We start from the raw sequence: 22,572 nt of genomic DNA, 5'->3' as shown, positions 1-22,572 counted from the left end.
CAGAATAGTGATCAAGTAGTCCCAATCTGTGAGAGGCAGACGAATCGATTCGAATTTATTAACCATGCATGGCAAACCTAATCTCACAACATCCGCGCACCACGAAGGGTCGCTTCATTTGTCAGCCGTCCCCATCGATCCCTTAGGCACGTGTCAGGGCCAACTTCCTTTGGCATGCAATGCTCCACAGTCCCGGCCTATTGCTACACTGTGACCGCACTTGCACCCACATGATGCACCATGGGAACGACGTTCCAAGGACAGCCGGAAGGTATGCCACGCCCCAGTTCAATCAGGTACTAGGCTTCCCCATCCCATACTAGGTATGAGATTAGTACTTTCAAACACTTGATCACGAACGCTGACACATTTCGACCTTAGTTCATTTTCATTTAGACAGACGGGGCAATCCACCAAGTATCGAACACAAGCCTGACCCCGTCCGTCGTCCTTATAGTTGCGACAAATCTGAAACATTCAACTCCTATAACTCGCGAGTGACAGGAAATCACTCGACTTTTACCGAAACCTATTAAGCATTGCACTATTCGACCTTAGCAACTAGTATTCAGACAAGGTACTAAGTTTATGCATCTAAGGTTTCATTACAACTCCTCGAAACGTAAATGCGCAATCAAGTAATCAATAATATTGCATGAACTCAAGATAGGAATTTATGCTCCGGGGCTTGCCATCAGAAAAAGCTTGCGGGTCCTCGGGGTCTTGCTCCGGTTCGGGCTCTCCTTCGAAGGGGTGCAGTTCCTCGGCGGGGTCTTCTTCCGGCGCCGGGTGAAGCTCGTACGTTCCGTCGGCGAGATTCAACTCTACACGGAAATGCAATGCAGGGGTTAAACATTTTAGATAGTTATTTCAACACACTCATGTTTTAACACGGACACTTGTAGCAAAGCTACAGGAAAGGTGGGGGGAGTTCAACTTCTGTTGGTGGAGAGCAGGATGAGAGGGTCGGATTGGGGAAAAAAAACTTAGGGTCTGACCCTCAGGTTTAAGGAAAACCGTACCGAGGTCCTCAGACTCAACACAGAGGAATCCCCAAAAATATTTCACCGATACCCTCGGGTCAAAGAAAAAGGTTACAACCGAGCCCTCGGGCGAGGCGGAGAAAGGGTCGGCGAACTTGGCAGGGTCGGGCGAGGCGAACGGGAAAAGGTCGGGCGAGACGAAAAGAAAAGGGGTCGGGCGAACCGAAACAAAGGGTCGGGCGAAACGAAAAAGACAGGGGTCAACGAAACGAAGAAGACAGAGGTCGGGCGAAACGAAGAAGACAGGGGTCGGGCAAGATGGAAAGGATAGGGAGGTTAAGTAGCTTACCTCAGGTCTACCGGGGAAGCCTTGGGGCCGAACAGGAGCAGGCTGGGGCGGAAAGGGGAGCTTTCTCAAAAGGGTGGCGGCGAAATCGCCGGAGTGTGGGGTGGCGCAAAGGGGTGAGCTCCACGGAAGCTCAGCGGCGGCACGGGGAGAAAGCGGTGGCTCAGAGGAGAAAGCAGGACGCAGAGGAGAAAGCGGCGGCGCAGGTGCGGGCGGTGGCAAGGGGTGGCATTGCCGGTGATGGGGTTCCCTTTTATAGGGCCGGGGTGGCGCGGAGGGTCGAGGCGGGGCTCCGGTGGGGAAAGGATAAGGCCGGGAGCGGCGAGTGCTCGGGCGAGGCGGCCATTGGCCAACGACGCCATTGGGCAGAGTAGGCGGAGCTCCGGGTGGTCTTCGGCGGCGATTGGCCTTGGGCGGCGCGCGTCTGGGACTTCCGGTCTGTCGGGCGGGCGATGCGGAAAAGCTACCGTGGGGGTTGGGCGAGCGGGCGGAGGTGCGGGACGTCGGGGGCGTCTCAGCTTTCTCGGCGAACATGTGGAACAGGGTGGGCGGAGCAGAGCCGTGGCAGGTGGAAGGCGACCTGCGCGCGGCCGGCGATTGGCTAGCCCTGCGCTCGCTCCGTCCTGTCGCGGGCGCGGGTTGGGCGCCGTGGCTCTCGTCCTGTCGCTGTCGCGCTGGTGATAGGGTGCCGGCGAGCTGCCGGTGGCCGGCGGCCGCGCGGCGCACGGCGCGCGAGCGAACATGCTCGGGCGCGCGGGTGTCGAGGCTCCCTTCGGGCAGCAAGCCCGACCAGCTTTGAAGCGATCCTTCTCCGAATCTTTCAACACAGCTCCCAAAACTCCCTTAAACAAACTTGTTCAACTCTGGTCGTTCTTCAAACTTTGTTTAAGGTGTCGGTTTTGATTGTGAGAGGATTCGAAGATATTTTACGCCAAAGTTAGCCAAAAATCTGGAATTCCAGACTTAGGATTTTCAAGGCACCAGGGTGAGTTGACTGGTTTACCTCACTTTGACCGGGATTTTGAATAAGTTCGGGTCCGATTGGGATCTGGGTCAGTGTAACAAAGTTGGAACACTCTTGAGGTACTACAACTTCTATTAAGGCTCTGACTCGAGTTTAGATAGGAAAATGGGAGATGAAAGCTTGCAAGGATGGAGGAAAACTCGAATTCCAGGACTTAAAAGATTTTCAGGGTCCTTTTAGGAAAGCCGACTTCGGTTGCTGTTTTTGACTTCCTTTCACTCCGAAATGGTCAAAGTGCCTTTAACAAAAGTTGTTGGAATTTAAAAGTTTTACAACTCTTATTTGGGCAGAAACTTAAGTTTGTATATAGAATTTCAAGCTTTAAATCAAACTCCAAAAGGAGCTTCTTAGGTTTATAAAGGTCATTTCACTTCTTAAGTTAAGGATTTATCACTGGTTTAGAGTTAAAAGCACTTAATTTAGGTAGAGTTGTTACAACCTTTTCCGCCTCGCCCAACCTTATCCGTTCGTCCGACCCCTTTCTCCGTCTCGCCCGACCCCGTCTGTTTCGCCGACCTTTTCTCCACCTCGCCCGAGAGCTCGGCTGCATCCTTTTCCTTGACCCGAGGGTATATGTGTAAAATCGGGGACTTCTCTGCGTTAAGTCTGAGGACCCCCAGCACAACCTATTCCTCCAGTCTAAGGGTCAGATCATAAGTTTCTTCCCATCCGACCCTCTTACCTTGCTCTCCACCAACTCAAGTAAACTTCCCCATCTTTTCTGTAGCCTTGCTACCAGTGTCCGAGCTTTAACTTGCAAGTGTTGCTGTTGAAATAATCGTCTAAGTGCTAACCCCTACATTTGCATTCGTGTAGAGTTGAATCTCGCTGACAGCGTCTACGAGCTGTACCCGGCGCCAGAAGACAAAGCTGTAGCCGAGCTCCCACTTCCAGAAGCTGAAGCCGCCCCAGCAGAAGACCCCTTCCCTTCCTCCTCGCTTGAAGGCAAGCCCCGGAGCATGAACCCCAGTTTCCCAAACTGATGTCTTGGCTGGCCTCACCAAGGACGTCCGACCCCGACGAAGTAGCTTCCGCTTGTTTTTACCTTCTGTTTGTTTCTTAAGAACTTGTTAAACTCTGATTTTTACCAAGTGTGTAACAACTTGTAATCTACTGTTGGACTTGTTATATTCTCTGGAACCACTCACCTTCGTGTGGGTTTTGCTAAACTCGGTCCTGTCAAAGTGGTTAAATCGGATGAAATCCGACGGCATCTCGAGTTAGCACGATTAAGGACGAGTGTCGCATGTTAGGCGACTTAATCGTGCCTTAATTAGGCTAATCCGAGGTGGATCCGCCACACTTGATCGTCTTTGTGTTATGAGGGAATGATGTGTTAGTCTGCATCCTTCCTTGCAAGACTTGAGCGTGCATGACTAATAGCTTCTCTTTATCAAATGGTGGTGGCAGAGACGAAACCTGATGGTTATAACTAGTGACACGGTTGTGATTCCTAGGGGGTGAGGCTTGCTCCCGGCGATTGGCGGTACTCCGATGACGGAATGATGACAAGAAGAGGAGGCGGGTGTATGGCCTGGTGAGGCGAAGCTCGGGGTGGCGGCTGCTTGCACCTTCGGTGCCGGGTCGTGACGAATTGGAGGAAAACTGGTGGCGGCTCGGCTCAGCCGGCGATTTTGGCGGCGACACAGAGCAGAAAGACGGCGAGGTGGCGGCGAGCGAGGATGGTTGGGCGAGGCACGGACCGGGTTTTTATACTGGCACGCACGCCGAGGGCGGAGGCGCAGCGACGCGCTCGGCCTTGGACGCCAGAAGCTCGCGGCGGCCGCTAGGCCCAGGTGGGTCGGGTAGGCTCGTGGTTTGGTCGGAGTGGGTCAGGCCCACAGGCTTGGCCCGATAGGATAGAGAAGTTTTCCTTTTCTTCAAAAACAATTCCCGTGTAAAGATAAATCTAGAAAAATTTAGATAAATCAATTAAGCCATGAAAAATACTCTGAAAATCCCAAAAATTTTAGAAAAATTCCTATAGATAGTTTGGGACACGAGGAGTTCAAATAAAATATTTGAAGCTCGTGAAAAGGGATTTTAGAGACTTCAAAAAATTGGATTTAGCTCTATGAAAATGAGAACGAATTCCAGGAAAATCTAAAAAATTCTCAAAACAACCTAATCATTGTCTGAACACATTTTAAAACCTTTTGCAACCAATAAACACCAGAATGCATCGGCATGAATGCAACACATACAGAACAACCCTATTTAATTCAGAAAAACAACCAACTGTTTATCCATTGCTTACTGGTTGGGCGAAGTTATGGCACAAAACTTTTGATTTGGCTAGAATGGTAACTCCAGTGATTGGATGACAAAAGTTACAGATGATGGTAATTAAGCACTTAAATTATCAGAATAAAAAGAATGTAATGCATCTACATGGATCTCAACTGTATCAGTTGAGACATTGACTATGCAATTCACGACTAATCTACTGCTGCTGCTCCCCCATCAGAATCATCTCCCCAAAACAACAACAAAAGAAAATTTTATCATCTGACTGTAACTCCTGGAGAAAACTCTTTCTTAAGGGTCCATCATATGAGATCGGTAAATCATTAATAGTTTACCTGAAAAGAAAAAGGTTGTGTGGTCTTAGTAATAGTGAAAAACTTGAGAATGAAGTATGCTGCAAAAAAGAACACTAATGGTGAAAAGAACTAAAACCGTTTAAGATCCGCACTTACCCATCACTGAACAAGATTTGTTAGGTTCAACATAATCTCGACTATGTTGGGACAGGTTTGTGAGGAGAGGCAGCCTTACATGCACAGTGCATCATCACTCTCACAGCCAATCTCCATTGTCAGGCCAAAGGGTTCTCGGTACTACCCTAAGATTGATAACACCTGAAAATAATTCGATGTGTTTACAGAGGATCCATAAAGCATAAAACTATTTTTCTTTAGGGCATACAACTACAGCTACTCAAATAGAAGCAGCAGAAGTCAAACATTTATTTCTTTTCTTAAAACAGCACGCCAACCCCTGATTTCATTTATAAAATTAATTACAAAGAATGTCAGTATTGTAAGATTATTTTAGCAGTCATGTTCTGTTGTTTTTTGAAACATTCTTAACAACGGATATGTAAGGGGCACATTTTGGTTGTATACATTCCATTCAAAAAGGGCATAATCACAAAACCTGTAACAGGGTGCTGAGAGACAAGTGCTTATACTCCATTTAGAAGAACTTCTAGATATGCATGTTAGAATCATATAATGATGAAGGTTCAGTTCCAATGGAGAGGGGATGCGGGAGAATCTCACCTGATGAGCAGCCACCAATCGAGGCCAACCCATTCACATTTCTCAAAATTTAATCTCACAAAGTCATTAAATTCATCAAACATGCCTAATGGATTAAGGGGAGACTGCTAAAGGTTTTTAAATCATTAAAAAACATATAAAAGGTAAAAACTTAAAAGTGTCACAATTCAGGGCTAATGTGTTCCTTGCCTCTTCCCAGTTGGTATTCAGAAACATATCCACAGTAATTGGCTAATTGCACCTTCTAGCATGATAAGCGCAAATGCAATGATCATGTATGATATATAGGGTTAAAGAAAACAGACCCAATATCATGAACGGGCTACACTACCCTTAACATCAGAAAACTAGCAACATATGCACTCTCAATTCAATTATACCATATTTCTTTGTGGCATCTCATATACGAGTTGACCATTTGCAGTTTCAGCAGCAATATGCCCAGAACAAGTCAGAATGCACAGAAAGATTCCCGATTGAGAATTATGCAGACGAACCTACAATCCTACATGACTATTGAATTTATCTTAATTACATGTGGCAGGTATTCAAAGAACCTCTTTTTATTACATGGTGGTATCCTCAACAATCAGAAACAAAAAGCAACACTGAGATCTGTTGAATCATGAGGAGGGGAGGGAGAATCGGTTGCTGACCAGGGGACGAGGAGGCATTGGTCAACCTCCCTATACAACACGCGTAGAGGATGATGGCCGTGCCGGCGAGCCCCACCACGGCGTTCATCGCCTCGTGTGTCGTCTCCACACATCCCCGCAGCATCGCCCAGCCATGGCTGACCTCAACAAGATGTCCAACGCTAGGGTTAGGGATTTTGCCGCTACAATGACGAGAAGTCCGTGGGGAGTAGATTGGGACTAGCGCCTAGACTTGGGGTACATACCTTCAGAGAGGCTTCCCTGCAGCGACATCGTCGGGGAGAACACCGCCAAAGGTGCCATTGGCTGCTGCGCCGTCGACGCCAGGCCCTTTGAAGGTTTGCGGTAGTGGAGGGTGGATGCGGTGTGCGTGCTAGGACCATGGTCCATACCTCCAAAGAGGCTCGCCGGTGGCACCATTGGCGGAGTCATGGTCACCGGGACCATGGCACTCTGCCCCTCGGCCGGAAGGAAGAAGATGGAGAATCAAAGGGATTCGATTTGAACAGGATGGTATTTTTTCCAGGCGATTTCTCTCTCCTCTAGGCTCCTGTAGCACCTGACTCCTTTGTCGCGTGAACTCTTCTCCCTCTGCTACGCGTCAGTAATTCCTCAGATCCATATCGATCCACGTGTACGACTGGCAACACCAACGCCCGGGCACACACACCACTTCCAAATCGTCACTTCCGACGACAAAACCTACGCACCCCCCACACGTACGATTGGATAGTGCCGTGTGCCTTTGTACCCAGTGCCTCCGCGTTCATTTCCCCTGCTGCGCGTAGCTTCAAGGAAAAGCACGCTATCACCACACTGTACAAAAATAAAGATGTGAGATCTCGCATCCGTCTGGCGGCGGCGCGGGTTGCCGACCGAAGCGACCGTTCTAGTTTCCACGTCCGCACGGTGAGCCCAGCTTTAATTTGTGTGGTGCATGTACATGGGGCGTGAGGACGGCCGACGGGTGGTCTACCTTACTACTATCTATGCATGTTCTGGCTTCTTTTTTTTTCCTCAAGAGTCAAGTTCATCCTCGGACTCTTAGATCGGTTAATATTATTTTAGGTCAAACTCATCCTTATACTGATGTAGTACTTCCAAATGGTACGAGACTATTGAAAAAGTCATTTATGTCCTTAGCTCCATATTCCCATCCTCAATTTTCCATAGTTGCTAGCGTGCGGATGCTCGTCAATCTACTCCTTGCTTGCATGGAGGAGCTGGGGTGGGTCAACCTGCAGCTGCTAGTGGCTTGCTTGCTAAGAGAAATTGAAACAAAAATGAGGAGAAGAGAGCTACATGTTTTTGCTTTGTATTTGTTATGAAGCTCAGATTGGAGAGAAATGAGCAGGCAGCTCTGCGTGCTCAGTGATGCTAGAAGCGGATAAAAATTTAAGGAGGCGTTGGTTGTTAATGCTCTGCTCGAGCAAGGAGAGTGGATAGCCGGTTAATAGTTCTTGTCTTATATCTGGTAGGATAGCTAACTACATCTACTCAATCAGATGGTGGTGTCATGATCATGTCCAGTGCAAAAATGAGGGTGGAATTGAGCAGGGAAAGAAGAAACAGGGGAACATTTTGCATTAGTCTAATGACTGTATGGAGCGGGCACATGAGTATAAAGATAGTCTGGCCGAGAAATAAAAGTTCAGTGACTAGAATACGACCATCGGTGTAAAGCGGAAGGACGTTGCCTATTTTGCCTTCTCGAGAGAGCCGAAAGGGTCCGAATTCCCAGTCACGTTTATCGAATGAGGACCAAACAAAAGGATCGCTGTCCGGACTCAGGAAGCCGTTTTCCTAACACCGGGCCGAGCCGCGTGTGGTGCAGGTGCAGCGCAGCGCAGCGCGATCCATTTTCCGGTCCCCGACCGGGACTCCCAAGATCCGCGCCGTCCTATGGGAGCGCGACGGACGTGGCGGATCGCACGGCCGCCGGCCAACCCACACGGCGAGGACCACGATCTTATCGCGCGGCGGTGTCACGGGCCCCGCCTCGCTCCATTATTGGGATCCCGTGGGCCGTGGCCCGATCTCCTCCGCGGGGCCGCCGCCCGGCTTGATGGGACGCCGGTTCTGCCTCGTGGGGCTCGTCGCGTGGACAGGTGCGGACCAGGGAACAGGTGTGGCTAGTGCTAGTCTGCAACGAGTCATGGTAGTTCGGTGGTCACCGGCTGACGGAGTCATGGTACAGCATCAGTAGCTACAGAGCCCAAAGTTCCCCCACACGCGCCCACTTGACTTTATTTAATTTTCCATTCTCCACCTTAAGAAAAAATTTATTGCCTGATATTGTTTTCTGAGTCTACACTTGATAAAATGCGCAGAATTCATTGCTAGGCCCATGTCTGACACGACAACTTACGCAGGTGGGCCCAAGCTATGCCTTCCCCTCTCTCTCTCTCCCTCTGACCCTCACAGAGCAAACAGTGATCCCCGCTGTCGAAGCGTCATCCACAGAGCACAGTAGCCAGAAGGGGACAGGTTAACTAGAGCGGCGTATATACAGGCGCGCTGGCCTCCCTGCACTGCAACTGCAAAGGGCAAAGGCCACCACCCACTGACCCACCACGATCGTGCTGATGCAGCTCTCCGCCGCGGATCGGGGTTGCCGTTGCCAGCATCGCCGGCCCTCGGCAGCCATAGCTTGCGGGAGGCGACAGCCATAGGCCCCGCCGGCCAGCCGTCCACGGCCAAGGTCGCGCCCGCCGGCCATTCTGTTGATCTCTCGTGCTCTTCTCCATACTGCTTTTCTCCGTGACGAGATGATCCGATTCCTATCCTTTCGTCCTCTTATTTCGCTCTTCGTGTCTTGAGTTTGATCTCGCTTGCTTGGATTGGCTGCAAATGCTCCAGATTTTCCGGCTTCCTGGATCCAGCTTCGGGGCGAAGTAGTAGGTGCGTTTTCTTGGTTTCCTCGAGCAATGTCACAGTTCCTCCCTGGTAATTTCTCGTCCGTGGTGCGGTGATAGTGTTACCGTACATCTTCTTATTTCTGGTTTACGTTATTTCCTCGAGTATCTCACTCTCTCTCTTGCGTTTTCACGACAAGAACAGCCTTTAGAATGCTGGTGATCGGGGTTGTTTTTCATGCTTCTCCCTCTTCGAGCGAAAGCTCTTTCGGCCTTTGAGCAGTTGAGCGCAGTTTTCCGTTGTCAGTTCCTCCGGGGTTTTTTTTTGGCTACTACTAGTTGCCTGCTTGTCTCTCCGTTAATCCAACAATCAGTCCCATTTCCGTATTTCCGTGTTGCTTGCTTTCCCCGCTGTACTAAGTTTGGTTACTTTAGTCCATAAACTAAATTCTAGTCCCTACACTGTTTTGGATCCAGAATTAAATTCCATTACTGCAGATGAACAAAGACGATATTACCTTTATTTTGAAGATGGAAACTCCTGCTCGGTGAAAAGGCCTGCTCAGTGAAGGCACGAAGGGAGGAATTAATCCAGCAGCAATGCTTCTATGCAAACAATTATCATCATGCGTTCAGCAGCAAAGGATTGGATCCTATCACTTTAGTTGCCACAATTCACTCAACTTCTGAAGTAAAGCCACTTCAGTTGCCACAATTCACTCAACTTCTAAAGTAAAAGCCCAGAACCGTATCTTTCAGCCACAGATATGTTAAACAACATACGCATCGCAGAGAAAATTGCTGATCTAAAACTGGAAGGCACCCTAGCAGAACATGCTGAATTCTTCTGAAATTGCTTAACCATTGCAGAGAAAATTGCTGATCTAAAACTGGAAGGCACCCTAGCAGAACATGCTGAATTCTTCTGAAATTGCTTAACCGAGGTTGGAAAGAAAACATACGGAGAAACAGCCCATCCTCCGCAGAGAAACATACACCGCAGGACCTCCCCCAAGAAACTAGAGCAAAGGAGGAGGAGGAGCTGAAATCGAAAATGCATTTCCAACGTGTGGAGCTACGCTCACCTTTAGATCCAAGATCCGAAGCAAGAAGAAGCACCACAAGAGCAAGAGTCTGCATCTCGCCTCTTCTCACACGCGGGCCGCGAGCGGCGAGAGAGAGGCTGGCGTGCGGGAGGGCGGCTGGAGGGAGGGCAGCGGTGGGGGTGGCGTGTGGGAGGGAGGCAATAAATGTGGAGTAGGGTGTCTCTAAGATCTTTTAGTCCACTTTAGTGCATCTCTCTTGGACTAGAGAATTAAAGTGTTTAGCCACCTGTTTGGCATTTTAGGAACTGTAAAAGGAACTAGTGGGTGGACTAAACTTTAGTCCATGGTAACCAAACAGCCCTACGGGGGTGTTTGTTTCCTAGGGGTTAAACTTTAGTCCATATCACATCGGATCGGATGTTTGATACTAATTAAGAGTATTAAATATAGACTAATTACAAAACTAATTGCACAGATGGAGACTAATCTATTAAGCATAATTAATCATTGATTTGATAATGTGATGTTACAGTAACTATTTGCTAACGATGGATTAATTAGACTTAATATATTCGTCTCGCGAATTAGCACAAGGCTTCTGTAATTAGTTTTATAATTAGTTCATGTTTAGGGGGTGTTTGGATACTAGGTGCTAAACTTTAGCAGTGTCACATCGGATGTTCGGATGCTAATTAAGAGGACTAAACATGAGCTAATTATAAAACTAATTGCAGAACCCCTATGCTATTTCGCGAGATGAATCTATTAAGCCTAATTAATCCATCATTAGCAAATGATTATTGTAGCACTACATTATCAAATCATGGACTAATTAGGCTTAATAGATTCGTCTCGCGAATTAGACTCCATCTGTGCAATTAGTTTTGTAATTAATCTATGTTTAATACTTCTAATTCGCATCCAAATATCCGATGTGACATGTGCTAAACTTTAGCATGAGGTATCCAAACAGCCCCTAGTCCTCCTCGTTAGCATCGAACATCTGATCTGATGTGACAAGAACTAACGCAACACGCCCTAAGCGTGGTCCCACTAACGCCGTGTGGTTAATCTGATCGTACTGGGAGACGAATCACGGCGACGCCGACGCGGGAAATGACTGCATCTGCATGATTGATAGCCACATGCCCACATCACACAAGCAATCCTGATTCGAGAGCACAGCGAAAAGCTGACCAGTCCACACGCCGCTGCTAGTACCTGCTAGAGCTGGTAGAACAAACGGATATGGCTCGTAATTATCAGGCCGTGTTTAGTTGGGGAATTTGGGAGGTGCCAAATTACTGTTACAGCACTGTAGCACACTGTAGCGTTTCGTTTGTATTTGTGAATTATTGTCCAAATATTGACTAATTAGGCTCAAAAGATTCGTCTCGCAAAGTACAACAAAACTGTGCAATTAGTTTTTAATTTCATCTACATTTAGTACTCCATGCATGTACCGCAAGTTTGATGTGATGGGGAATCTTCTTTTTGCATAGTGTCAAAGTTGGGAGTTGGGAGTAACTAAACATGGCCTCGGAGTCACCGTCGCCGTCGTCACTGTCCCACACTGACTCGCCCCACTGCTGCTACAGAAGAGGACAGGACGGACATAAGCTGGGGCCCGCGCCCTGCTACGGCCGCCTGAGAATCCCGGACAGTGGGCCCCGCTCTGGGGCGCCCACCAGCGTCCGTAATTGTCGCAGCGTGTCCCTGTCGGCGCGAGACGTGTCGACCCCTCCGCCGACGCGACAGTGCGCGCCAGTGAGTGGGTTGGTGGTATCTCTCGCCGCGACCGACCGGGGACAGCCGGTGAACCCGGTCGTGCCAAACAGCGCGTCCTTTTCAGCTCCGGACGAAAAATATCAAAGCATTTAATTAAGCAGAGATTTCCGACAAAGGCCCTATTTAGGAGGAAGGTGCTAAAATTTAGCCTTGGACTAAATTTTAGCACCATCAAATGGGGTGCTAAACTTTAGCTCTTCAGGGTGTTTAGGAAGGAGGCTAAATTTTAGCACATGTGTTGACAAATGACAGATTTACCCTTGCTTTCTCCCCCTCCTTCACCCCTCCTCTTCCTTCCTGCTCACCGGGGCAACCACCATCCTCTTCCTGCTTCTGAGCCCGGCGCCGGAGGTGAGGCGGCGGCGGCGGCGGCGGGGCGGGATGCGGAAGAGATCGACCCGCTGGACGCCTTCATGGCGGAGATCCAGGAGGAGATCCGCGCTCCGCCCCCGCCACCCAAGCCTGAGGCGGTTCGCCGCGCAGACTCTGATGATGACGAGGATGACCCCGTCGAGAGCTTCCTGCGGGCCAAGAAAGACGCCGAGCTCGCGGGAGGTGAGGCGGCGGCGGGACGGGCCGGAGGCGGCGGGCGCGGTGGAGGCGGCGGGACGGGCCGGAGGCGGCGGCGGCGGCGGGCGAGGTGGAGGCGGCGGGGCGGGCCGGAGGCGGAGGCGGCGGCGGGGCGTGCCGAAGGCGGCGGGCGCGGTGGAGGCGGCGGGACGGGCCGGAGGCGGCGGCGGCGGCGGGCGAGGTGGAGGCGGCGGGGCGGGATTTGATTCTGATCGTGAAGGCTGAGAATTGTTGACACTGTAGTGGTCCGACAAGGCGGTGATGAGAGGCTATTTACGGGCGTCACGAAAAGAGAGGCACGGCAGCGTTGTCTGAACTTGCACCCGAAAGGTGCAGCAAGGCGCCAACCCGGAACGCGTGCATCCCCGGCGCAAGCGCCCGGTTGCCAACCATGGAAGAGCGAAGAAATTGCTTCAGATTCAGAAAACTTTACCCGTCCACACCATACCTGCATGTTGATTTTTCAGGACGTGCAGGGGTTCATATGCTAGAGGAACATTAACTCGCCAGTCATTACGGTTCCTGAAAAAAGAAATCCAGACGATTCTATTTCGTTGTCTTAGGTAGTAAGTACTCCGTAACAATTAACGGACGGCTCAAGAATACTGCAAGTTCATGTTCCAGCATCAATTGTACTTATTTTGTCCAAAAGTTTTTTTCAGGTCAACATGACAGAGTAGCTTTTAGGCAAATTCGGCAACCAGCCAATTATCTTGTGTGTGACATGAATCATAGAGCAGGCAACACGGGATGCCTTGGTTGGGAAAAGGTCAACGAATAAAAAAGAAGTACATGTTCGTTCTGCTTTTGGACGGATTTCATCTTTTTCGTGTACTCGTCTATGACTTTTTTGCAGAATTATGCGAGATGTCAGTCCCCCACTGCATCTAACAGAAAAGCTTTCCAACGGACACATGGACACGTCACTGGGAATCTCAGTACAGCTACGGAATAAAAGAAGAACTTTGCGTCACTTTGGGACGAGAATAATTGAAATGCAATAGTACCATCTTCTGTTCCTTGTAGATTATCGTAAGTTTTGGTTGCATCCATTCTTATGTTCATTGTAGTAACCTGTAAAAAGAGGAGACAATCCAAGCAGGAAGAAAGAAAAGGCAATATAACGGGCGCGAGAAGTTTGAACAGTTAAAACTCTTGGCTGATAATTGAGAATTTTTCAGCTTAGGTACGGTTTTTCCTATCTCTCGCAGAAAAATTGAGAATTTCAGTATGGTAACAAAGTGATAAGAACTTTAGGAGTACGTACTTATTGAGGTAGAACGTGACGTTCAACCACTTTAATGCTGTCCTAACATGAGCAAAAACCCAAAACTCATGCCAGACCATAGTGGGCTACCCAGTTCTGGGCCAGGCCTAGTTGGTCACTGAACTTAGGCCGGGGTCAGGTACTGGTATAATATTTAGCAGCAGAGGTGTTGGGTCTGCTCCCACAAGAATAAGATTCAAATATAATAGGCTTTGCTGTAGGTTTTGCGGATCTGCAGGAACCACATATTTAGCCGTGTGTAAAATACGAAAATTCATAGCTAGATATTTCCTTCCACATTGTTCATCTGGGGTGAAAATCTATAAACTGAGCATACCAATTTAGCCGTCTGTAATCTTATAGCACACTTTAACGACCAGCAACCACCAGTGAGTACCAGTCAGTTATGGAATTGTACCAAAAGCAACTGTACTTTGTACTCCATCCATCCTAAATTATAAGTCGCTTTGACTTTTTTGATACATTCATTTTGCTATGTATATAGATATAACAATATGTCTAGATGCATAGCAAAGTGGATGTACCAAATTAGTCAAAGCGACTTATAATTTGGGATGGAGGGAGTACCTTAAACGCAACGCAAATAGGAACAGAAGTGCTGATCGTGCAGTGCGGGCGTGCGGTAGTCAATTAACCTGGCGATTGTTAATTGCTGCAAAGAGAGAAGCAGTTAAATGGTCAAGCTCTCGTGCATAGAACCACGGCCTTTCTGTGACTACACTGTAGATTGAAGCGGTTTTCTTTTCACACCTAACTGGTTGGGAACTTCGGCAGATTTGAATACAGTCCCGATGGCTAAGGGTGTGTTTAGTTTTAGGGACTAAAGTTTAGTTATTGTTACATCAAATATTTAGATACTAATTAGAAGTATTAAATATAGATTAATTATAAAACTAATTGTATAAATGAAGGCTATTTCGCGAGACGAATCTATTAAGACTAATTAGTCCATGATTAGCAGGTTTAATAGATTCATCAAGCGAATTAGCCATGGCTTTTGCAACTAGTTTTATAATTAATTCACATTTAATTCCTCTAATTAATATTCAAATATCTGATGTGATCCGAATTTAAAAAATTAGTCCACAGATCCAAACACAGCTACAAGGAGTTCCAGATCCTCCTCCAACTAACGATTAGACACTCAAAAGTTGTGACCGCATGGCCGGGAAGTAGGCAGGAAGGCTGGGAGGATGGGTGGAGGACCCGACCTGGGTGCTTGGGCAGGCGGCTGGAGACAGTGCGCGCAGCATGGAGGAGACCGCGTCTCCGCCATGCCGGTGGTGGTGGGGTGGAGGAAGGAGCAACCGCAGGCCGCAGCGCCCTAGCGAATGGAAGGCGCGCCGCCACGAAAAAGGAGGGGGAACACGGGTTTCTCGCGACGACGACGATCGATCCAGGACTTGGGCTGGACTGTGCTCGGTGAGGCTGAGAACCGGGAAATGGTGACGGGCTGGGCCCAAGAATCTTGGCCACCAACAAGTTTGTATAGATTAAAACTGGCCGAAGATGTTATGGTGGACTGGGCCTTAGTAGGCCGCTCCAATTCGGACGTTCACGTCGTCCAACCATATTATCATCGTGAGCTCATGGTGTCATCATGCCGAGCGTCAGCAACTCATTGAGAGCAGCGCCGGTTCACGAAGAACCCGTCACCGTTCGGATCAACACGTACGCGCGCCTGTCGTAGTCATCCTGTCAAAGAAACGATGCTCCTAGCAACAAGCTAGAAGAATCTGGGTCCAGTCGTCCATTGACTAAAAGAGAGCGTAGTGGAGTCCACAGTCGTCAACTGAATGACAGAAACACCCCAAACAGTGATCAACCTAATCTACACCCTCCTCTGCCAGAGCGACTCACGCGAACTGTGTGCTGCCGGCCCACGTACGTGTAGCCCCAAGTAGGCAAGTACTACGCGCGCGCGTCAAGCTGTTTTGACATCTTCCACGGAAAGAAAATCTTTTGACATCGCCTTCCGCGCATGCACTCGGTGCCCCACCACCCACAGCCATGGACGCACATGCCAAAAGCGTCGGGGACCCGGTTGGGGAGGAAAGCCCCGGCTCCGGCGCGCCTACAACACGCCTGCGTCGTCGACGGCAAGAAGGCTCCAAGGGCCCCGGCCGCTCCCGGCCGTATTCTCTGCGCCATGCGTCTCTACGGGAATATCGCGTCTCGTCTGCTCCTGCATGCGTACGAAGACAGAGAGGGGCGAAATCTGGGCACCCGCGCGCTTCCACTCGTTCGCTTGGCCCTTCGCTCCGATGAAGCGAGCAGAGCAGCAGCAGCAGCTGCTGTCACAGCAGTGGTCGCGAGCCGTGGCCCGCGGACAGCGGCCCACGTATCCGCCGTGTGGTACACGGTATCGGCGCTGCGTAGATAGACCCTAGTAAGCTGGGCGCGAGAAGTTACCAGTTACCACCCCGCGCACCGCACGTAAAACCCGCCGCACCAAGAGCTGGTGCGGGCCGGGCTGGAAAGCCTCGGGGCTTTTATAACCGGCCGGTTGGTCACTCAGTAGGCAGTACTGCACACTGCCAGCGCTCTCCCACTGCACTACTAGAGCGAGCGGCGAGCAGGAAAACACCAGCGACAGGGGAGGGGAAGCTCGCTCCAGCTCGCGTCTCGTTCCTCTGCTGCCGCCTTTGCCACAGCTAGCCATGGGTGTCGGCGGCGCGGCGAGGAGGGCGGCGGCCGTGGCGGCGCTGGCGGTGGCGGTGCTGGCCGGCGTGGCGTCGGCGGCCGTGTACGAGGTGGGCGACAAGACCGGGTGGACCATCATGGGCAACCCCGACTACGCCGCCTGGGCCTCCGGCAAGAGGTTCAAGGTCAACGACGTCGTCGGTGCGTCTCAGATACCCCCCCCCCCCCCCTTCTCCCCGTTCCTCTTGCTAGTTGCTAGGGCATGCTTGCCTTCAGGACACGCTCGACTTCGATCTGTTGTGAAATCTGAAGATCGCCCCTTCTGCTGTGACCTTCCCATGTTCCTTGTTGATGAAATGCCGCACGAGTTCCCTTGCTTTTCGTATGCACTTGGCGTGCTAGGCTTTGCCAAAAGTTCAAGGGGAATTCAGAGTTCTTGGTCATGAGCCCGGAACGCCACCAGCCGGACTAGTGCTGCAATTGCAGCAAACAGGCAACATGCCGGCCGTAACAACAACCTGAGCGAGCTTATTATTAAAAAAAAACAACCTGAGCGAGTGTAAGGGCACATAGGAAAGAGTAGTATATTACTTCACTAAATGACAGTATGACACTATCCTTTTGTCTTGTGAGTCCTGTCCAAACTCCACCATGCTTGTGCCAGAGTGTTTTCTGTCAGTTTCAGGCTTCTCGTAGTGTATAGTAATATTAATACTACTCGGTAGCGGGCCCCACCTCCCAATTCCGGCGGCGGATAAAAGCTTGTTCGGGTGTGGACACTCTCTCGGCCCAAGCCAGCGGATAAAAGCAGCACGCGCCCACCTTGTGCGGTGGCTTCGGCACCGCATCCGGCGCGCCGCTATCGGAAATCCTTGGCCGCACTTACCCGGGGTGGTGGTGGCGTATCTTCTTCTTTATACTACGCGTGAAAGCATTCAAAATTGGGTCGCCATGGCACGAGTAACGTGGTTGCTGGAGTTGGGTCACGGCCCACCTATTAGGGCGGCTTTTATTGAGTCGTGGGACTGCAGCGGTGGCGGTATCCCGTAGTACCTGCAAAATCCCCGCCATATAGGTAGGAGTACTCCTAATCCATCAATAGCTGGTGATCGTATCGAGGGTTAATGTTTTTAGTTTTTCCATGTACATAGAGATAGCTATGCACCTAGACATAACTCGACGTGTGACCGAACGTTGGCGAACAGAGAGCGGGGGGGGGGGGGGGGGGGGGGGGGGGGGCGGCGGGCGCAGATCGATCTGGGTGCGCGGGCCTCGTACGGTAACCGGCGCACTCACTGGTGAGGCGCGTGGCCGTGCAGGAAGGACGATGAATGGTGGCCAGGCTAGCGATCGGGACGGCAGGAGTCGCGCCAGGGCGGCACGCTCGGACCCTTTACCCCTCCTGGTGGCCGCGCCCGCCGGGCAGGGCCGTCCCCGGCGCTTTCCGCGGCACGCCCACTCGCCTGCCGCTGGTGGTAGTGGTGCGGCAGGGCAGCGGCAGCATGCACGCAGGCGCGCGCTGCCCGCTGCGGCCACCAGCTGCACCTCACGGCGGTCGGGCAGGGCGGGCCACTCCGCACTCGCGGCAACCAACTGTCCAGACTGAATGATCTCGGCAGGACAGGACGGGGCGCTCACTGGCTCTGCAGCTAGAGCCCGTGGTGGTGGTGGTGGTGGGGGCGGGCGAGCCCGGCGGCCACCGTTCATCATCTCCCTTTCCATCCGCTGCGCCTGCGCGCACTCGTCCGGCCGTGCTCCCCAGCTTTTCCGCACCGCGCCTTTTGCCTCCTTCCCCCTCTGCAATCCTCGCATGTTGCTCCTGCGCGGCTGCAGTGCTTCACTGCTTCTGCCGAACCGCCCGAACCAACACCACCTGCTCGCTGCTCCGCACCGCACGTTCTGTCTCTGCTCGTCTGCTCAGGTCAGGTCGTCAAGAGGAGGTGGAGGTCCCTGCCAATTGTGACGTCACATTGTCACCGTACAGTCACAGTCAAGGACGAAAGAACGTGCGCTGCGCTCCCGAACTATCGAGAGAGGTCGACATACTCTTGAGGCCTTGTTTTGCGGTGAGAAGAAGCGGCCGGAGAAAGTGGAGATCAGTTTGTGATCCTGTGACGCCACGCCACCAACGGAATTATATGCTTAGGCGAGTCATATAATTCGATGCTTAGTTGCTTACTTGCTGTCTCAAGGACGCTTCTCTTGCTTTTAGGAAAAGCGGCAATTAGACATGCCGATTGTTCGACGGAACTTTCTCATTCTGAAAAAAAAAATGAAGCCGCTTTTTGCTGGACCCCAGCAGAAGAAAATGGCAGGCAACAACTGGTGTGCTTTGCATCCACAATCTAATTTAATGTCTGGTACTCATGATGAACATAAAAAAAGATTTTAATTCACCGTGGAGTACGTAGACGCGATCCATTTTCTAGAACATTTCTACTCGTACGGTGGCCCTCCCGTGACATAATACTCGCAGCACCTTGTCATCTTGAGTCCTTAAAACGCTACATCCAGGTTAGGGAAAGTTGAGATAAGATGGGGCAGGCTTTGCAGCATTGAGATGGGGAATCATTCTTTCTCGGCAACCCATGTTAGGATCGCCAGAAATGAACCGTGCACCTTCAGATCTCTGCACCAAGCCGCCTTTTGCGCCCAGATGGGCTCATTGTGTCTCCTATCACAAATAAGGCATTGAGACAACGAGACGCATAAGCTGGTGCTGGTGGCCGTATCTTTCTGGTGCGATCGACTGCCCTCCAATGGCAACGCCGCCATTGATGATAGTGGTTACCTGCTCACCTGCTGTCTCCCAAACTCCCATGACTTCAGTCCTGTCCTGCCTGGCTGGAGGATCAGGATCACACTACCGTTTCACTAGGCACTAGCACGGAAGATTGCAGTCTTGACAGACCTACATCACTTCCAAGATTGGCAAACATCAGATACCCTTGGCCAGTTCAGCATTTTACCTGGCGAACCATGCATTCCCTCCGGTTCTAACTACCACACAGCTACTCCGATCCGGTACCATGATATGATGTGTTCCTCTCCACATCTACCGGAAAATCCCTTTTTTGGCTTTTGCATGCAACTGGTCAAATAATGCTGTGGTTCTGTTGCCAACTCACTACTCACCGATGCATGCGCTCTCATTGTACGCCTCGTTCCGTTCATGATCCGCTCTCTCGTCCGATCGAGCGATTTCTTGGCTGGTTGGTAGCTGCGTCCGGCCCCTCAGTGGGTCCAAAAGAAGAGGGCGTGCATGTCATCTTTTAGCTGTAGCAATGACTAATGAGAGGCCAGGGCTCCAAATGTGGATAGCCCATCCAGAAAGAGGGTTCGATTATTGCCACGGTGCATGGTGCATGATGGTTGATAGGGCATCTGCCACGGTGTCATGTTTGCAATGTGGATGCCAGATTGGGGGTAGGACCATGAGCTGTAAAGTCAGCTTGGTGGTGATATCATTTCTTCCACTGGAGATGCCGACCGCACAAAGTAGTAAAACAAGAGTAGTCTCCAGCTAAACATCTGCTGCTCTGAGTTTTACTCTTGTTTAACGGAGAGGTTGCAAATGTATACTTCTCTCTCTCTCTCTCCATTTGTTTCAAATTTGTTTCAAATTGTAGGTCGTTTTAGTTTTTTTCATAGATATTATTATGCATCTAGATATAGTGTATGTCTAGGTGCATAATAATATCTATGATCCTAGAAAAGTCAAAACGACCTTCAATTTGGAAGTTTGGAACGGAGTGAGTATATACGAGTAGTTTTAATGAAACCTTTTGTTGACCATAGTCAAGTTGCATTGTAGCTGGATGGAGAGTGAACTTGCGGCCTGTCGGAATGGATAAAGACTGCCAGAGTGTGGAATTTAATCTACTTCTTTTGATTAAAAGATCTGCTGGTTGCGATTGAGTTTGAGTGGGTTGGTAGGATTGTTCATTATATGCTTCCCAGTCCTCACCAACCGAAGTTTACCCATGAGGACGTTGACGTTTTATATGTGCATAAGGGGCCCTTGACATTAGGACACTAATTAACATGATGAAGCGCATAGACAGCAGCATAGCTGAATAGTTTAGTACTGCTGCCATCGAAGCTCATCAATTTAACATCCTCTGCAAATTAATAAGTTTCATAAAGCGAAACACATCCTCTCGCGCCTAAAGCCCTAAATTATTGTATGCTGTTTTGATCAATGCTGCACCAGCTTCTTCAGCAAATCACCTGCTGATCTTTGTGGCTCGTGACGATTGTGTGCAGTGTTCACGTACAACAAGCAGTTCCACAACGTGATGGCGGTGAGCAAGGCGGACTACAAGAACTGCGACGCCAACAAGCCGATGGCCACCTGGAATTCGGGCAACGACTCCGTGGTCCTCAACACCACCGGCCACCACTACTTCCTCTGCGGCATCCCGGGCCACTGCGCCGGCGGCCAAAAGGTGGACATCCGCGTCGCTGCCTCCTCCTCTGCTGCCCCTTCCATGGTGCCTACCCCCGAGCCCTCCTCCGGCGGTGGCTCCGGCGGCGCCACGGCCGCGCCGTCGCCGCACCCCAACGCCGCGCCCAAGGCCCTCCTCGCCGGACGCTCCGTGGCCGCCACCGTCGCCGCGTCCCTGCTCTCCCTGGCCGCGGCGGTGCTGGCGTGACCAGAGGCTTCCGTAGTGTCGGTTAGGAGATTGGCGCCTTTGTGAATTGATGAATTGTGAGCTATGCTGTGTCAGTTGCTGTTTCAGTAGGAACGCCTGGACCTGCGTTCGTTTTACTGTTTTGCCCTTCTGGTTCTGTGGATCCTGGTCTGCCAGCCTTGGGGATTTCTACCGGTTGTCAATTAATTTCCTCATGTTTTGAGCTCTTCATTCATCTCAGTGCAGTGGTATCGGTTGAGCTTGAGCGTTATTTTAACTGCTGGAGTGGCTTTTTTCTGTCTTCGCCTCGTTGGCATCATTGTAACTGTGTTGTGGGATGGAGTATGGTCTGGCAATGGGAGCACTTCAGGTTTCAGCCATGCGTCCTATTGGGTTGTGCTCTGAATAATTGCATGTCATTGGGGAAACGACATGTGCCTTCCTGAAAGATGTCGAATAATCGCCGGGGGGGGGGGGGGGGGGGGGGGGGGGGGACAATTATTGAGCGCATCAGCATGATTAGCAAAATGTTTTCAGGAAAAGGCTGCCGGGAAGATGGGCGCTTGGTCCACAGGTGGCAGGACAACGACGGCAATGTCACTAGCGGTGTACTGTACTGGACCTGGCAGGTGTGGTGCTCCTGAATCCTGACATTGAGGCGGTCCCGTCGTGCAAACGGTTTATGTCCGGCCTGCCGTTTCACTGAATACCCTTATCTCTGTTTACAGATGCTCAGTAACAGTCTAACAGATAAGTGCTAGTATGCCGGCTAGTGTTTGGAGCTTCTTGTATTTGGACGGATTCTTGTCAAGTTCTCTGATCTGCATAGCCATGTGGTGGTGCAACTTCGGTGACCAGCTACTGATGATGGCCTGATGCTGCTTCTGGCTTCTGCCCATCAAGTTCTGCAGTTTCCAGGCCTCGGTGTGTGTTTGCTGTATATCTCTGCTTGCAACTGTCTCCAAAGCTAAAACAGCAGGCATTTCACGAGGCTCAAATTCGGACGGATCAAGCCGATATTCGCCAGAGGAAGGCTCAAGCATGCAACAACTGAAAGGCAGCAGTCACGGATCCAACAGCGCCGTGGACAGCACTGTGGGAATCCATATCAGCACACATTGCAACATTTTTGTAAACGCAACGTTTCTGAGTCTAGACGGTCTGCATTGTGACTTGTGAGATTCAGTACTAATAATCTTTGTCCAACCGACAACTGTGTTTGGCTACTGCATTGATCTAAGAAGTCACGATGCCAGCTTTGATAGCCTACAGAATCACATGAGGATCGGACCTAACGGTTGTTTATAGAATACATCCTCACACTGTTCACAGACCACACTGTCGACAACATCTCATTTGACAGCAACACAGAATGGTAGAGCCTGCGCAAACAAGCCAGTTCTCAGCAACCGGCCAACAACTGTATACGTGCTGTCAAGAAGCTTGGGTAAGAAT

The 22,572-nt window shown here is 50.5% G+C and overlaps 1 protein-coding gene and 1 long non-coding RNA gene across 2 annotated transcripts; one reads left to right on the top strand and one right to left on the bottom strand.

Moving 5' to 3' along the window:
* Positions 1-4,569: 4,569 nt before the first annotated feature.
* LOC117845506 (uncharacterized) lies at positions 4,570-10,389 on the bottom strand. Its single transcript, XR_004638073.2, has 5 exons — positions 10,234-10,389; positions 6,539-9,706; positions 6,294-6,430; positions 5,053-5,214; positions 4,570-4,935 (listed from the first exon to the last, which is right to left on the bottom strand). It is a non-coding gene; the product is annotated as an uncharacterized lncRNA (long non-coding RNA).
* Positions 10,390-16,337: 5,948 nt separating this feature from the next.
* On the top strand, positions 16,338-21,348 carry LOC117843883 (mavicyanin). Its single transcript, XM_034724632.2, has 2 exons — positions 16,338-16,684; positions 20,750-21,348. The coding sequence occupies exons 1-2, from the start codon at positions 16,501-16,503 to the stop codon at positions 21,136-21,138; spliced, it is 573 nt and encodes a 190-aa protein (XP_034580523.1). The 5' UTR covers positions 16,338-16,500; the 3' UTR covers positions 21,139-21,348.
* Positions 21,349-22,572: the final 1,224 nt, after the last annotated feature.

This window comes from Setaria viridis, chromosome 2, assembly GCF_005286985.2.
Source record: "Setaria viridis chromosome 2, Setaria_viridis_v4.0, whole genome shotgun sequence".
Classification (NCBI taxonomy): Eukaryota; Viridiplantae; Streptophyta; class Magnoliopsida; order Poales; family Poaceae; genus Setaria; species Setaria viridis.
Note: the sequence above shows the minus strand (reverse complement) of the source record. Positions and strands in the feature narration are given on the sequence as shown.